The following is a 17,201-nucleotide window of genomic DNA, read 5'->3' on the forward strand; positions in this document are numbered from 1 at the left end:
TGATGAGAATGAATGTTGCAAGATTGATATTATTGAAGAAAAGAAAATGATTTTGCTTTCTCGGCATTTTCGTTGTACTATTATGTGGTTACTCAGAATTCATTGTGACATCATCATATTTCCTATTCCCACCGTCTCGAAATTGCATCTCACCAGCACAAGACTCTATAAGAAATGATCAAATGTAAAATATCAATAAGTGACTTAAAATATGACTAAATATTTAACTTGTGCATTTCATCTGAACTTAAAATGTAAGACCTAAAATTTATAAATTAAGTGATATATATTATTTGCAGCCAATTTGAAGCACAAGACATGAATAAATTCGTTCACTGTGAAGGTATGTATTTAGAAAACTTTCAAAACTTGACAAAAACCGACAATAAATAGGTTACTTGTTTTGGCAAGGTAGCATTGTATTCAAAAAAATATATTGACAAGGTTTAATGCAATGGAGTTTATCTTTAAACAAAACAAGAGACTTTGGTTGCTTTTAAAACCCTACAAAGTATTTAATTTATATTTCTACCAAAAATAACTTGCATATTTAGGCAATTGCTGATGGATTGCTAATTTTTACCAATGTGGTAATTATTAACAAATTATTCTATTTTTCCATTTTTAACTACTTATTCTTAAGTTAACAGAGTTGGTTGTTTCCAATCAAAAGACTTACATTCAAAACTCCTTCTTTTCACCAAGCACAATTACATGACACTCAAATTGTGTTTTTCATTCTGCTCGTGTAGGTAATTGTCAGCTTTACAAAATCAGATAAAATTTTCAATCCTACACTTTCTACCGCACTTGCAATATATTCAATCATTGATGAACTTATAAAACGTCACAATACTTGCATAAAGATCTGCAAACTACGCTGCGCTAACATCCGGAGACACTTGCATTTGCGGACAGGAAGTGACGCAATTTGCCCAACTCCAGTACACAAATTGCCAAACTCCTTGCAGTGGAGGAACAGGAACGTGTGGTGGTGGTGATGCAGTTCAGGTTTTCAGAATCGTATCTCCTTGTTTTCAAGGTAAATTATATCAGAGACCTGCAGGTTTTTGTAGATCTACATCTGTTTCGTTTTTTTGCCTGAATGAATGACCCTGTAGTTAATTTGACTCGCTATACGCAAAGCAATTATTTGTTGCCATATATATTATGCCACAGTATTTAAAAATATTTAAAATTTTAGGACGTAATTTGTCCAACAATGTCGCCACATCCAGATTTTTGGGATGCTTTCGCTCGGTTCCAGATTCTAGTGATGACAACTATACTAGGAGAGAAAATTTGATTTTTCACGAATGCATATTATTCTGCGATATGCAAAACCTGCCGCTTGCAATAATAAACAATAAAAGTGAATGCATGTGTGGTCGGTTTAATAAGAGGTAAGTTTTGCTTATTATGTGGAAATATGGCATTGAATTATCTGGTGCGTTGAAATCCCTGTCTTGTTGGCAAGTTTGTTTTAAACAATGTTTTTGTTCTAGGACGAAATCATATTCCTAAAACATTGTAAACCACAATCAGAAATATATTAAAACTTTTGGTTTATTTTTCCTCGAACTTTTTTCCAGACTTAATCTGACGAACAAGGTGAGTTGCGACCAAACACACGTCAAAGTTTATCGGACATTATCCGAGGATGCAAGATGTGACAACATCCGACTCCTTCCTCCTGCGAATTACAACCAAACCGTACTCACTAGTTTTCCAGGATCTGGAAACACTTGGACTCGTCATCTTCTCGAAAGAGCTACTGGCATTTACACTGGAAGTGTTTATGGAGACAAATCATTATACAAATCCGGTATCAACAGTTTTTACTTAATCATGTTCAAGCGAAAGACATTTTTCATTTTATTTTCGCATGTTGTAGGGTTCCTGGCTGAATTACCCGAGATATCGAAGGTCCGCAGTGTGGTTGTCAAAGATCACATGCTTGACAAAAACACAATGACGTCATATCAGTCTGCAATTCTCATCATTCGAAACCCGTACGATGCCATGATCGCCGACTTTAATCGATTTGCATCCGATGGACATCACACAGCAGTAGTGAGCGAAAAGCGATTTCAATCAAAAGGTAAATAAATTGAAAGGGTCAGTGCGCCATTACGTCACAAAAAAATTATCAAACTTTTATGCTATGCCTTTTGTCGGGATATGTTGTAAGGCCCATGTTTTCCATGAAAACATTTCAAAATTTTGCTTTATGCCTGTTGTCATGCCTGTTGTCATGCCTGTTGTCATTCTGTTCTTAGAGTTCGACGATCACTTCAAACGTATATCCTATGTATGGTTCAATTTGATTCGAAATGTGGTTACAAGTGGCAAACCATTCATCATAATTGAATTTGGAGAACTGGTCAATGACCCCATTGCTACGACACTGAAAATGGTCGAGTTCCTGCAGAAGCACACAGTGATATCACCAGACCATCTACAGCAACGTATTCTCTGTCTCAGTCAACAACTGAATGGAGAACATAAAAGAAAAAAACGTAAACTCACCATCAACCCATTTACCAAGGTTATGAAGCAGAAGTTTAATCGTGATATATATTTAGCTAGAATGCTGCTGAATGAACGAGTTGTAGACTTTTTACTGCCAAACTATGAAAGGAAGATTTAACTAAACTTGGTATAAAACTGTCATTATAAGCAAATATGTTTGTCCGCTTGGTGGTTTAAATACTTTAGTAGTTAGAAAGCTGAGTTTGAAATAATACGACCTGTGTTCGATTCCCAGCACCACTTGTAATAGTTTAGGCCAAATCGTTAGCGATGCTTGCAACAAGGTAATCTTTGTCTCAGTCAACAACTGAATGGAGAACGTAAAAGAAAAATATAAAAACTCATCATTGACCCATTTACCAAGTTGATGAAGGAGAAAGTTAATCACGATGTTGGTGAAGCAAAGGAGATACTTTGAGAGAGTGGCATTTCATCAATGAAAAATGAAAAATCATTATGTTGAAATTTGTTTCAAATTTTATAACTCGTTTTTACGTTACATAGCTTGAAAACGTCCAGAGTGTGATGAAATGATAGAATATTTGATAAAATCGAGCAAATATTTTGTCGGACTTAATGTGAAATGGAAAAATGTTTTTTGTTTTATGAAATGCTCTTATGATTTTTATGAGTATAGGGACAGAAGCTTTACACAAACTGAATGTTCATCACCAGTTTTTCTTTTTCGTTTGAGCGTTTCTTTCTTCCAGACTAGATCTCCGGGCATGAGGTGATTGAGGTGATGTAACCTTGTGATTGTATCCTCGTCTAGTCTTTTCAGACCACGCATACCATGTGAGGGCCGATGGATTGGGCAGGCATTGATCACATGGTCTGCTGTCTGCTCTGTGGCACCACACTTGCATCCTGGTGAGGGAGCCAGTCCCCATTTGTGCATGTCTGAACGAAAACGTCCGACGCCGGTGCGCAAGCGGTTGAGCCTGACCCAAACAGTTCTTGGGAGGAACATTCCCGGTGGGTTTGTGTCGGCGTCGGCTATGAAGTCACAGAATCTGGAGGAGTTGTTTTGCCACTCTGTGCTCCACATGTGGTTCGTCCAGTGCGCTCGTGACCTGCCAGTGAGATTGTTCAATGTGCTCCATGCTGTGCGGTTAGAGTGTGTGAAGTCGATTGATTCGACAGCCTCTGTCCAGCGGCGCTTCCTCTTTTGATCAAGCTTTTCTAGTAGGACTGTGGCTGATGTGTTGGTGTCGTCGCCCTGAGGGGCATCAAGGAAGTCGCAGTAGAGGCTTTGGCACTCCTCATCCCAGCACGGTATGTAGATCTTCCGACGGCCGCGGGGGATGGATGTTTTGCCGCAAATGTTATTGCGTCGCAGAGCTCCTGGTAGCCTTCGTCCACGTGGATGGTGTGTGGCGGAGGTAGACGCTTGGCGGTTTCTTTTGTGTGGAAGCCGTAGCGTTTCCAGTCGGCCTTTCTGAAGTTCCAACGCTTAACCCGCTTGCTCGGAACAGGCAGTGCGAGTTTTGGGGTGCGTGACAAGCGAGGGTCGATGTTGGGATCTTGGGAACTTAGCTAGCACACGTGTGTGCGGGTGTCGACAATCGGAGCCCGTACTTGCGAATGCCAGGTCTGGGTTTGTACCAGTGTTCCAGCGCCCGGAGAAGAAGCTAGCAGCACCCTTAGGATCGTGTAGTAGGGTGAGGTTGTTATTGGCTGTCCAGGCAGCCAGGCTTTCTCCATCGTTGTTGGTTGTTTTGTAGCCCCAGTCCGTGTGGTGGCTATTGAAGTCACCAATGTAGAGGCTGGGGTGGGGGAACACTGGTATGGCTGATGGTCTAAGTCGCAAGGGTGGGGGCTTGTAGATATTGATTATCTTGTAGCCTGTTATGTATACACAAAGCCACTCGAGCTCCGAATGAGCTGGGGATTGGTCTTCTAGGGTCCAGCTCAGTTGATCATGGACAAACGTGGCGAGGCCGTGTTTCCTGCTGAGGATTGCGCCTGCGAGTGTGAAGTTGGTTATTACCAACTTATCCATAGATGTGCAGTGGGTCTCTTGGAGGACGATGATGAGGGCTTGATGTTTGTTGGCCAGGTGTTCTATGACGCTGATCTTGCTGGCGGTGATGCCCTCGGTGTTCAGCTGCAGGACGGTGGGTCTACGGTACTTTTCGACAGAGGAGCTGCCGCGCCCTGGGAAGGGCGTTTCCCTCGCCACCCTGCGCTGAACTCTGGTCCGGGTAATTGCTCGGTTTTGACAAACTTCGCTTCGCAAATCTTCTTGTTAGATATGTTACTGACAGGGGGGACCACGTGAAGGTGCTTGTCTCCCCCCCCCCCAGTTCATCACCAGTAAGCTCCTATTTCAAGTTTTTGCAAAGCATCTCCTTGCCTTCTAGACATTGACGAAAAGACAATTTTTTCAGATTCCGTTTGGTGTCATTTCATTTTTTAGGTTTCATATTGTTTTCATTCCTTCTGGTTTTAGGTCTCAATCGAGGTGGCTTCATGTGCATACAGATGGTTTAAAGCTACAACTGTCTAAATTAAATCGATGATGTCATCGCGCTAATCTCAGTTTAATCAGACTCAGGCATCTTTTACTCACAAAAAATTATGTCGCAATATATACATCGTGTTGTCACAACTAGTTCGCCACATTTTAACCGGCTGGACATTTTTACCAGACCAACATTTTAACTGGATTCTGCGGCTGAAGAAATTTTCTTTTAAAAGTTTTGTGATACTTAAAGATATAAACATATGAGGACAATGAAGCAAATATCAAAATATTAATCTGACGAACAAGGTGAGTTGCGACCAAACACACGTCAAAGTTTATCGGACATTGTCCGAGGATGCAAGATGCGACAACATCCGACTCCTTCCTCCTACGAATTACAACCAAACCGTACTCACTAGTTTTCCAGGATCTGGAAACACTTGGACTCGTCATCTTCTCGAAAGAGCTACTGGCATTTACACTGGAAGTGTTTATGGAGACAAATCATTATACAAAACAGGTATCAACAGTTTTTACTTAATCATGTTCAAGCGAAAGACATTTTTCATTTTATTTTCGCATTTTGTAGGGTTCCTGGCTGAACCACACAATATCTCGAAGGTCCGCAGCGTGGTTGTCAAAGACCACATGCTCGTAAAAAACACAATGACGTCATATCAGTCTGCAGTTCTAATCATTCGGAATCCGTACGATGCCTTGATCGCCGACTTTAATCGATTTGCATCCGATGGGCATCACACAGCATTAGTGAGAGAAAAGCAGAGTTCCTGCAGAAGCACACAGTGATATCACCAGACCATCTACATTCTACAGAAATGTATTCTCTGTATCAATTAATAACTGAATTAATTAATTACAATTACACAAAATAAAAATGCTTCAATTACAATTACAATTACATTCAGCTCAATTACAAATTACAATTGATCCAACTCTGTTCTGCAGTGACCTGAACCTAGCCTGCCAGTTGTAATGTAATGTTATATTGAAATGCCAGGTAAAATTCTGCTGCAAAACATATCTTAGTCTAACGTCGTCGCCGTGACGTCATGCAAATGGAAAAAGGTGCATTGGAAAGTGACGTCATCACTTATGGACCTCTTCGGCTCATTGAAGGATAAATTTATTATAGAACTGTCAAGCTAATCGAAAGTGACGTCATATTATGTCCATAAAATAATCCGCGTAGTTTATATGATTTCTATATGAAGGACAAGTACGTGAGGGAAAAGCTGAAAAATTTTTAATCCAACTGTCTAAGGTTAAAGACGTTTGCATTAGAACATACCAACTGAAAGTGCAACATTGGCGAAATATTTGCTCTTTTTATCCAGAAGAGCTCGAACGTTTATCAAACAAATTACACTTGCAGAATCTCGAACGAAGGTGATTTTATACAGCATCAGCCGCCCGGTAACCTTTGCAAGTTGAAGATGGAAGATGAAGGCCCGCAGGAAGGTTTAAGATGTTGTCAGCAATTAAGGAGTGTCAGGAAGTGTAAAATTGTTCATTGCATCTTTCGTTGCTCTAGACTAGAAAGAAACGATGATATTTTGCTAAATCGCATAAAGATCCTTGGCAGGGTATTTGCCATCTTGGTTTACTCTTGTTTGACCTGGCAACTTATGCCAAATACAAGCCAAAACAGTACATGATAAACAATGGGAAAATTTGCCAAATGGAAAAAGCAAACGCAGATAAGCTGAGTTCTTATTTGTTAGCGTTTGGTACAGTTTACCAAATATATATATGTTCACGTGATGTGGAGTTGCCGTAAAGTTCAAAGTGGTAAAGTGACTTGATAGCTCATACGCAGGGTTGCCGTCCTTATTTGTAACATTTGTCCTTATTTTAAAGGTCAGTGCGTTAGAAAATATTTTTGTCTTTTTTTCTGAGAAATGTCCTTATTTTTGCTTTAATATGAGGGTAGAGGTTATTTCTTTTTTGGGCATTTCGACACCTTTATTATACCGTTTTAGACAAAAGAGATACCAAAATTAAGAACACGCAAATAGCGTCTCGTCTTCTCTTGTTGTGCACTTAAGGTAGTATTCTTGTTTCGTTTCCTAGTCGTCCACATTTTTAAGTCCAGACCGATGGCAACCCTGGCTATGTGCCCACAAACCCGAGAGATGAATAAACAGACACAACGACCCATTTACTTAAAGAATGTGACAAATTCACCTTATGAAGGTCACGCAGCACAAAATTGAACGTAGGCGGTTAGGTCATGATTTTAATTCTTTAACATTTCCTTGTGAGTTAAAATAGAATGTCGACATCACACCTAACCTAAATTTCACAGTTTCTTTCACGGTTTTTACATGAATTGGGCATTCCCCTAATTTAAGAAACAGAGGTACCGGTTATTTTTTAAATGTGGGGTGCATACGGTTTTATCTCAAATTCAGAATGTCGAAACGGCGGTAAGAGGTAACGGAATGTAATCAATGATTCCAACACGTGACTTGATCTGACCTGGCCGTAAATTTTCAAGAGCCACATTTCCAGTTTACGTTTATATTTATAACATAAATTTATGTGTTTATTGGTTTGTAAAGTATAAGGCAATACTGTAGTTGGTTAGTTTTCAAATTATCATTGTTACTGTTGCGTAACAATAACGATTACACTTTCATTGTTACCGTTATTGTCACGCACTAAATGCAAGAAATCCATTGGCTTACTTTTAACAACCCTGCTTGAAAGACGACAAGACTAGTGCAAGAAAAGATAAACACGAAACCTAGGGTTTAATTTCGAGCTCTCCACTGAAACTACTCAGGCAAGATTTTTCTTAGGTGCAAGATTCGCCGTCGACGACTCGCGGTCGCGCATCTTGTTGTTTTGTACTGAAACCGGCATTGTGGAATAAACAAAGGCATTATCTCCAGTGCAAACAATGCAACGGTCAACAGCACTAACAGCGACAACGACCGACTTGTGAGACAAAAGCTTCTCGCTTCTCAAGCTGGGCTAGTGTGAGGTTAATCACGTGACGCACCGTAAGTGCGAGATTGTTAACCAGTAGCGGTCAGCGGGGAATGAAATTATCCGCAACAACGACTCATATACCGCGTAACGTCAAATCTTTGTCAATTGTTCCGACACAAATGCAACAAAAGGGGCGAGATGCAAAGAAAAAAGGTCGCGATTAAAAGCCATTGGTTATTTATTATTAGAAAAAATATAATCCCAGGGTAGAAAATGCCACTTCAGCCGCCCATCTTAGGCGTCCATGGTTGTCAATTTGGGCTAAGTTCAGATTATTACGTCAGAACGTCTTCGTCAAACTACAAAAATCAGCATCGAATGAACAGTTTTTTTTCCGGTGAAATAGTGACAGCCTTAGATTGACACGACATGCAGCATACGACGAGCTACATATGCGTCGGTCTGCGAAGCTACTTTTGTTTTTAGAAAATCGAAAATCGTGGTTTGCGTTGTTTCTATTTGGAAAGATTTTATGCTTAATTTTGACTGATGAGTGTTCTCACCACTGTATTATTATCACAGAACCTTTCTATACACAGCATCTTGTGTAGGATAACGTTTGTATAAAGATCTGCAGCCAGAGAATGACTGAATCATTTCAGCTCGTCTGTTTTAGTTTCATCGCTTGTATTTTTCTACGATTGTCATCGGTTGTTGGAGATCAGGAGTTTAATACTGAAGAAATCTTCAGTAAGTGTGAAAATAGACATTAGACATACACAAGTTACGACAAGAACCGACACTCTGCTTCTTCGAGCAGCTACAATGAAGTAATAATTAATTTAAAGGGATAAGTTTTATGTCATCTTTAATTTCTAGACGAACGGAATTTGGGTTCTTTGCCAAATTTTGAGCTGGTTGAAATCGAACAAAAGATAAACGACAAATGGTCAAGAAATTTGAAAACTCAGGTAAATTTTTGTTTGTTAAGGTTCTCGTGAACATTTCTATTACTAGCAGGGCTGTTACTATGATGGTAGTAGCCGAGCGATTAGATTTATTTACATTATTCGGTAAAGTAAAGGGTTTGGCTCGTAATGATGCTAACTGGGTTCGATACCGTGCAGTGCGACCGTTGCACTGCAATTGGGAATTATGATATTATACCATACTTTAACATGATCACGAGAATTGTTTAAATGTCAATGTTTATAGGCCTTATCTAGTTGCAGTAAATACCTGCAGAACATCAAAATGAAAAAAAAAACTTGCAAAAAAAAGGAAAATAACCAATAAAATTTAGTTTGCCTTCCTACCATACTCTGCAGTTTGGATCCAGATTAGAAAGTTTGCTGTTTTGGTTTGGTTGTTTTTGGTGAAAAACTTCCAGTGGAACAAGATTAAACAGCAACCATTATTTATACTTGCAATTAATTTTATTTTCCTGTGCACTTTTTCACTCCGATTCAGGACTAGAGCGACTTAGTGACTGCATCATTGTAAAGTAACAAAGACCGATACCTCAGAACGTTCTCCTACTCTGTGTCATTGCTTGTAGTAGGACAGTTTGTAAAAGGTTTTTTATGTTTTTATCCAACTTGTTAGACCCAGCCAGGCCTACACAAACACCAAGTCACATTTCACGCTTCGGAAAAATATTTGTTCAAAGATCTTCAGCTAAATGTTGATGTGGTGGATAAGCATTTTTGTGTGACAGATCCAAATTCCGGGGAGGTTTTGTTTCCAAAGCCAGAGGTATTTTAGAAATCACTAATTTTTTAATAATAATAAATTTAGATATAATCTATTTTAAAACATTTTTAATGTACGTTTCAACTATTTTATAACGATGTTAGCATTATTTTCTTAAAATCCAAGAAAATTGAGCTAGCTTAGCCAGAATAGAGCCTGTGGAAGATGAACTGCCGATTGTTAATTAATTTCAACACAGCCGGTTACCGACACTTTTTTTAAATTGTTTTATCAACTGAAGTTAATTTTGTTTAATTGTGATGTGACAATGACAGGTAATAATAATATCTTTTAAATGTAGGATTTGAATTTCCGCCAATATACCGGTTATGCCATTCATGGAAACAATGATGTCAGCAAAGCAATCGTTCGTACTGAACCTTTTAGGTATCTAATTTGCCATCATTTGAGTGTATTGCTTGTCGCAGTATATTGAGTATACTGTATATATATAGTATATATATTGAGTATATATTGAGTACTTTACTTGAGTATATTGTCGCATTAAACTGCTCATCAAATTTACTCATATAAAGAATTCCACAGAGAAGTTTCTTTAAAACTGTCCGTACCCATTTTTTTCTATCGGATTAAAATTTTCCTTTGTGAAATTAATGATGGTTTCATGATGTCTATGTACACAGAGCTGACATATTCATGGATGGTGATATTGCCGTAATCCGGCCGGTTCTTTACGACAATGGAACTCTTGGACACGTCCTCTTCAAACTATCAGCTTTGAAGATTCCAGAAGGTGTCTGTGGAACCGACTTGTTGACCAACATCACCGGAAATGAAAAGTTAAATTTTGGGATCAACACAGGTGTGAGATTTTTCCGTGATTTGATTCAAACGTACATACTATAATCACACATATGATGTCTATTGTGATAGATTTTACGTAGCAGAATAACGTTTTTGTTTATCAGATTTTGATGGAATGGAGAGTGTTCGAAGAAATAAACGAGATATTTCATCACAAACCCGATACATTCATCTGCAATTTGTGTTTACCCAAAACTTTGTAAGTTTTCACACATTTTTGTCAAAGTCTTATTACAATCATTTTATTAGCGAACGCAGTGTTTGGGTTTGCAATGTTTGCGGACACATTCGGTCGTGTTTGAAACCCGTGTTATGATTATGAACTTGTTACAATTTTTCGATCCCTACCCGGTCTCAAAACTCAGTTCCTCAGCTCACAAAGTGATGAGGGTTTTGATGTTTATGCGGAGTTGGTGATGGTAGTGATGGTAGTGATGGTAACCTTAGTGATGGTAACCTTAGTGATGGTAGTGATGGTACTTACCGACCATAATCAGCAAAGTTTGTGCCATCAACGTATGATGATATATTTTAAATAAGCAATTTTTTCCCTTTTAACTTGAAACGTTTTTAACATGAACAGTTGTATTGATTATTTTTTGCTGAAACTGTAAACTGACCGAAAGCAAACTTTGAAATTGTTTGTTATTTTTTCGTATGTTACAGAATTTCCTTCCAGATGCAGCTGTTTTGAATACGGTCTTTTATTTTGCGAACTACATGGACACCTTATTTCAACCATTGGGCATTCGTACGGTTGTCAGCAACGTTGAGAACTGGAGGTCGGGAGATCAAATCTTTGTAAACGAAGAGGATCTATATCAGGTCTGTGCTATCATATTCCATAAACTTGCTTTTAGCAAAGTTGTTCATAGTAACGGGATGTTCGTCTGTCTGTCTGTCCCTGGATTTGTCTCAGGGGGCCGGATAGCAAGATCGTTTATTTCATGGGCACTGGAAAATGTTTTCAACGTTTTTTAAAATAACAGTAATTTAACAAGTAAATTTTCTCTAATTAACTGTAATTTAACTTGTCGTTATGTCAAATGTCTCTGTCTGCTTCACTACACTGCACTTTTGTCACTGTAGTTTGCTACAGTTCAGTAAAATCATTTTCCATAATAGTTTTGAGGGAATCAAGACTTAAAAGATAAATAAATCTTTTGCAGACGTTTGTGGACATGACTCGCTACAGATCGATTCGTGTCGCCGTTGACCCTCCCACGTCGCCTTGGGTAAAATCCGACCACACCATTTACCTCCGTCAGGGAGGGTTGGGTCTTTTTCGGGAAGAAAACGTCACCAACATTGTTGGGATTGCCCACATTGCTGCAATGTGTCAACCAGAATCTATCACCTATTCCTCAGTGAGTTTCATCTTATCCCGTGAGCTTTGCTCTCATATCACGAACTTCGTTTGCTACTGTTAATTAGTTGACGACGTCGTTGTGGAAAATATACTTTATTAAACTTTTATTTTTGAAATTTATACTTCAAAAGTTTCACATTTTTTGAACTTGCAGATTTATGCGTTGAACAACAGTCTCGGTTTCACCCCTCAACTTTTAACCCACGAAGTTGGCCACAGTCTCGGCCTACGTCACGATGATAATGACCCCAATCAACCTCAACCTGGTCCATGTTTATGTGAAGAAGGGGACAGAGACTGCATCATGTCTGCAAGACTTCGGTGAGTTTTAAAGTTAAGCGCAAGCTTTGAAACCACAACTGAATCAGCAAATGCTGTGAGCATCGAGAATAATTTGCATTATTTTTTTATTCACTAAAATCATTGGAGATTTTATTAGAAATCTATTTTGTATTCAGGAGCGATCGTCCGTTTCCCACAGAGTGGTCCAATTGCAGCATCAAGCAACTTAAAGTTGAACTTGAACTATCGACCGGGCGTTGCCTCCTCGATAAGCCGGAGATTGCGTCATTGATCCCTCGCTCGTCGTGTGGGAATAAGATTGTGGAGCTGGGAGAAGAATGTGACTGTGGTACGGTGGTGGAATGTACAAGGTAAGTTTTTAACGTTTTTACAGTTGCTCGTTTATGGACTGAACTATTAATTGTTTCTCTTACAATTCAGTTTTATATCTAAGTTAAGTTACAAAGCTTTTAATGAAATCATACAAATGCAAAGATTGAAATTAGTTGCTTCTCGTTGTATTTTTTCCAGTCGATGAATATGTTTGATGATAATTAATTAATACAAGACCCACATTTTAGCATAACAGAGAATTTAAAACATTAAATTTTCTATTTTCTTGTGGAAACACTTAGTCGATGTTGCAACCCGGCAACTTGTTTGCTTTGGGACTTTGCGGAGTGTGATTCGGAGGCGTGCTGTCTCTCGCATCAGTGCAAGGTCGCCCCACCCGGTACTCAATGCAGGGAATCTTGTGGTGATTGCGATCTGCCAGAATACTGCAATGGACAGAACAAATCTGTGAGTTGAAAAGCTGCCACAAAAATAAAATTTCCTGGAATTTATTTTTGTTTAATAATTCTAATTTTATAGTTTTTTTTAAAACATACTTTAAATATAAATCTTGTATAGAAATAGAAATCTTTTTGCTTAAATTTCATTTTCTAAGTTAGAAATAATTATTAGATTTAAATTCTTAAACAAACTATTTAGGCTTTGAAATTTAATAATTTAAGTCATTGCTTAAATTGAGAAAAGAAACAGCAAAAAATGTGAAAATGACCAACTACCTTTACAATTATTCAGTGCCCAGCGAACCGCTTGGTAGAAGATGGTGGACTTTGTAGTAACGGGACTAATCGCTGCAGTGGCGGGATCTGCATTAGCCGTGATCGAATGTGCCAGTTATCGTATGGTCCAGGTTGATGAAAAAATTTCTATCATTTGTATTTTATTTAAAACATTTCCAACTGCAATATTGAGTTTAAGGCTCAATGATGTAATTACGCTGTTCAGTTGTTTTCACTATACTGAGAATTGATTAATACTAACAACAAAATCTTGTTTAACGCAGATTCAAGCTACGCTCATTCCTGTGATGTTTTCAACACACTGGGAATTGCTTCTGGCAATTGTGGTCTCAATTTTACTTCAACAACCTCACCGTATATTGCTTGTACATTGAAGTGAGGTTTTATAACATTCTCACCTGTTTCTTGTTGTTGGATGATGACAAAGTGTTGCAAGGATCAAATGGTTCCATTAATTTCAAGTGTGCATGCAAATATATCACATGTATGCTCAGAGTTTAAGAGCTTGGTTGGAAATCAGTTTATTAAGTTTTTATTTATGTCAATTGTACGTTTCTTTTTGCTGTAGCAACATTGAATGTGGTAAATTCTACTGCGTCATCCCTTCATTTGTGCGAGGTCCCATCGATCGTGATTTGTTTTACCTAACTCCTGCAACAAACGAAACCTGTGTGGTCCAAGTGCGTAACCCAGATATAGGATTTATCGACACAACCTACGTCAGCCAATGGATGGGTTGTGCTGATAATTCAAAGGTAACTTTCTACTTGTGACTATTTTAGATGTCAATATTTTTACAGCTTCATACAATCGGATGTATTATTCCATGTTCGATTTTGGCTGTAACTTGCTCCTATTCGAGAATCATATCAAACTGACAAAAACGTTTCATATCACAACGCTGATAATCATGTTATCCCCAGTCGCTCGTTGAAGAGCAATAAACATCTACTGAGCAATCACTTCTACTGTAGGGCTCTATAAAAAAAATAGATTAATGGCACCGGTACATAAAATTGGAAGCAGAATAGAAGCAGTAATTAGTTGTATTTATGTTTTGCCAGGTGTGCAGGAATGCTGCTTGTGTTGATTTCACGTCAACTTGCCCAAACAACTGCAGTGGAAATGGGGTAAGTTGCAGCTGATTAACTTTGTACTTGTATTACCACAAGTGACGTCACTTTGCTGAAAACAAACATCACCTGCAAGTAAATTCCTATCATTGGTGTCATATTCCGTGGTTGCACAGTAACACAAGAGTTATAGTTAACACAATAGTTAAGAATATCTTATTGAAAATATAAAATTTTATTTATACAGTAGCGATAAAATGATAATAATTCAGTCGTTAATCGATCATTTACAGGCTTAAAGTTATTAGCAATGTGGCTGCTGCACAGACTTGAAACTTTAAGTCGTACGTTAATCTTTCAACACCAATCTTTCATAGATCTGCAACGACAACGGAAACTGTCACTGCTTCGATGGCTTTGCTCCTCCAGATTGCTTCTCTCCTGGTGGTGGAGGAAGTGTTGATAGCGGGCCACCCCCCTGAATGATATAAGTGAGAAGTCTATTAAATTGTCACCTATGTGCAGAGGTGGGCAGTCGGTACGTTAAAAGTACCGTCGGTAGCGGTACCGGTACTTGGCAAAAAGTGTAATGACGTTCGCGGTATACGCTATTGTTTCAAAGAAGTAGCTTGGTACTTTGCCGGTACTCGGTACGTTTTGTGCAGCGGATCCTGCTGTAAGTGCAATCTTTGTCTAATTATTGGGTCCAATTAAAGGTTACTTCAGGTGATAAGTGATTTCACTCCTTGCGCCTTTATTAGACGTTTGTAGATTAAAACAAGAACAAAAAGCGCTAAAATTGGCATTAAGGTTTAGTTAAAATGAAGATTTTGAAGACATATTTCTCAAAGCCTCGAAGTAAACATTTTAAAATTACCGAGTACCGAAATTGCAAATTTTTAATACTGCATTGTTAGCCTATGAATGTACTGATTGACTGATAGTATTTTAGTGCTTTAAGCTCGTCCATAATTATAATTTTAGATTTTTTCAAGGCATCTAGTCAATTATTTTAATTTTATATCAATGTATAATCATATAGTCGCATTATATTTTATGAAAATTATGAAAATATTTGCTATTCAGCGACTCTAGAATAATGCATAAACGTTTTTCTACTCGTCTCTGCACAGACACCCAACCTCAACCCGCTGTGTGTCGTCATTTATTGTTTATTGTTTATAAATGTTATCTTAACACTTTTACTGTTTGTTTTGTGCTGGGGACGAATTTATTGTTTATTATTTTCTTCATCTTGCCTTGTTAGGTGATATTCACATTTTTTGTCTCACTGGTGTATCAAGAATTCGATGTATGTTACGTCATAATGATCATTGTTAAATAACATTACATTTTGCAGTTTGATCATCATCAGTGCAACAGATACCGCGACATTTTCGGTTGACTTTCTGCTTTTTCGAGACGTCAATTTTGCGATTCCGATCACAGCGAACGACAATGACGTCACAGTGAACACGCTTGTGTACGCGATATTTCGTCTGAACAACGCATATGAAGGTTTTCTCTTCTTCTCCGTCTTTGAGTTTTGTCCCAACTTCCTCACACGATCGTTTGAAGACGAAGTTATTCAACGTTCTTTGGCAGCGACTGGTTTCGTCAATCTAAATATTTCTCTGCTCTTTAGCCTCAGTCCTGCAACAGCAAAAAACGTCGTCGCCGTGACGTCATGGAAATGGATAAAGGCGCACTGGAAAGTGACGTCATCACTTATGGACCTCTTCGGCTCATCGGAAGATAACTTTCTTATAGAACTGTCAAGCTAATCTAAAGTGACGTCATATTATATCCAGAAAATAATCCACGTAGTTCATATGATTTCTATGTGAAGGACATGTACGTGAGAGAAAAACTGGTCGAATCCCTCCGATGGAAGCGGCATTTTGTGACGTCATACTTGATTGATTGTTGTAGTGTTTTACTAGATCAACCGCCATGTTTTAACTTGTACGATTGCACGTTAACACTTTTCGAAACTAGACAGCATTTTGTAAATTTTATTTACCTTGATATATTCAGTTCACAGAGAAACCGATTCAATAAACTTTACTCGTCTTAAATCACCAGCAAATGCTATTTTCTATTCCAAAGTGTTCTGTGGTTGGACAATAAAGATAATCTCTGTATTGGATAGGAAGTTATGACTGTGTTATGAATATTCACATTGCTTCGTCACTTAGTGGTGGGTGGTAAATTAAGAAGCGTATTGCTTCCGCTTTCCAATCTTTCCCAGTGTTAATTGTGCCCACGTATGCAGGTGACAGCACGGAAGATATTGCTTTAGTTTATTTATTGCTAGTTGGCTTTCTACAATTGTCAACAGTCATGCCAAGTGATTGGAATTGGTAATCTTGTGTATTGCTTAGTGTGCAGGTGCTTACTTCAAAAGAAGTCGACCAAAATAACAAGCTACTTGCGCGCTTTGATTTAACTAGTTACTGCAGTAACATTTTATGTTAAAATAGTTGCTAACCAGACACGGTTATGTGAGAATATTGGTCGTCATGGTCACCATCGTTTTGTTGCTGAATTTGTAAAATTGTCACTAAATTTTGTTTCGAGAGGTCTCATGGTTTATTACAACAGTATTACACCGGCTGTCGAACACGCAACTCAGAGTTCTAACTATTCAACTACAAAGCAGACTCAGAGTTATTGCTTCCGCATTTTCGACCTGGAGATGAAGGCGCTGTCGCGTATTACGTCACAATAGTAATTTCCGTGCAGCGCAAGACGTGATTCATCGACGTGAACCTAGACGGTTCTTGAGCGGTTGAAAGTTGAAACGTAATCTGCATCAGACTTTGAACAAAAGTTGATATTTGCGAATAATACCA

General features: G+C 38.4%; 1 protein-coding gene across 1 annotated transcript; it reads left to right on the top strand.

The window, feature by feature from the left end:
* Window positions 1–8,557: 8,557 nt before the first annotated feature.
* Window positions 8,558–15,025, top strand: LOC143453084 (disintegrin and metalloproteinase domain-containing protein 19-like). Its single transcript, XM_076954233.1, has 16 exons — window positions 8,558–8,704; window positions 8,834–8,925; window positions 9,560–9,709; window positions 10,008–10,093; window positions 10,351–10,529; window positions 10,636–10,730; window positions 11,198–11,356; window positions 11,701–11,898; window positions 12,055–12,221; window positions 12,359–12,553; window positions 12,818–12,983; window positions 13,269–13,383; window positions 13,537–13,648; window positions 13,842–14,028; window positions 14,338–14,403; window positions 14,724–15,025. Exons 1-16 carry the CDS (start codon window positions 8,599–8,601, stop codon window positions 14,826–14,828), a joined length of 2,178 nt encoding a protein of 725 aa, XP_076810348.1. The 5' UTR covers window positions 8,558–8,598; the 3' UTR covers window positions 14,829–15,025.
* Window positions 15,026–17,201: the final 2,176 nt, after the last annotated feature.

Source organism: Clavelina lepadiformis, chromosome 4, assembly GCF_947623445.1.
Source record: "Clavelina lepadiformis chromosome 4, kaClaLepa1.1, whole genome shotgun sequence".
NCBI lineage: Eukaryota > Metazoa > Chordata > Ascidiacea > Aplousobranchia > Clavelinidae > Clavelina > Clavelina lepadiformis.

What these genes read in the sequence shown, in the direction of transcription:
- LOC143453084 (XM_076954233.1), top strand. Translation starts at nt 8,599, where the DNA reads ATGACTGAATCATTTCAGCTCGTCTGTTTTAGTTTCATCGCTTGTATT. An exon ending in TAATACTGAAGAAATCTTCA is followed by an intron (nt 8,705 to 8,833) that starts GTAAGTGTGAAA and finishes TTTAATTTCTAG; the next exon opens with ACGAACGGAATTTGGGTTCT. An exon ending in AAATTTTGGGATCAACACAG is followed by an intron (nt 10,530 to 10,635) that starts GTGTGAGATTTT and finishes TTTGTTTATCAG; the next exon opens with ATTTTGATGGAATGGAGAGT.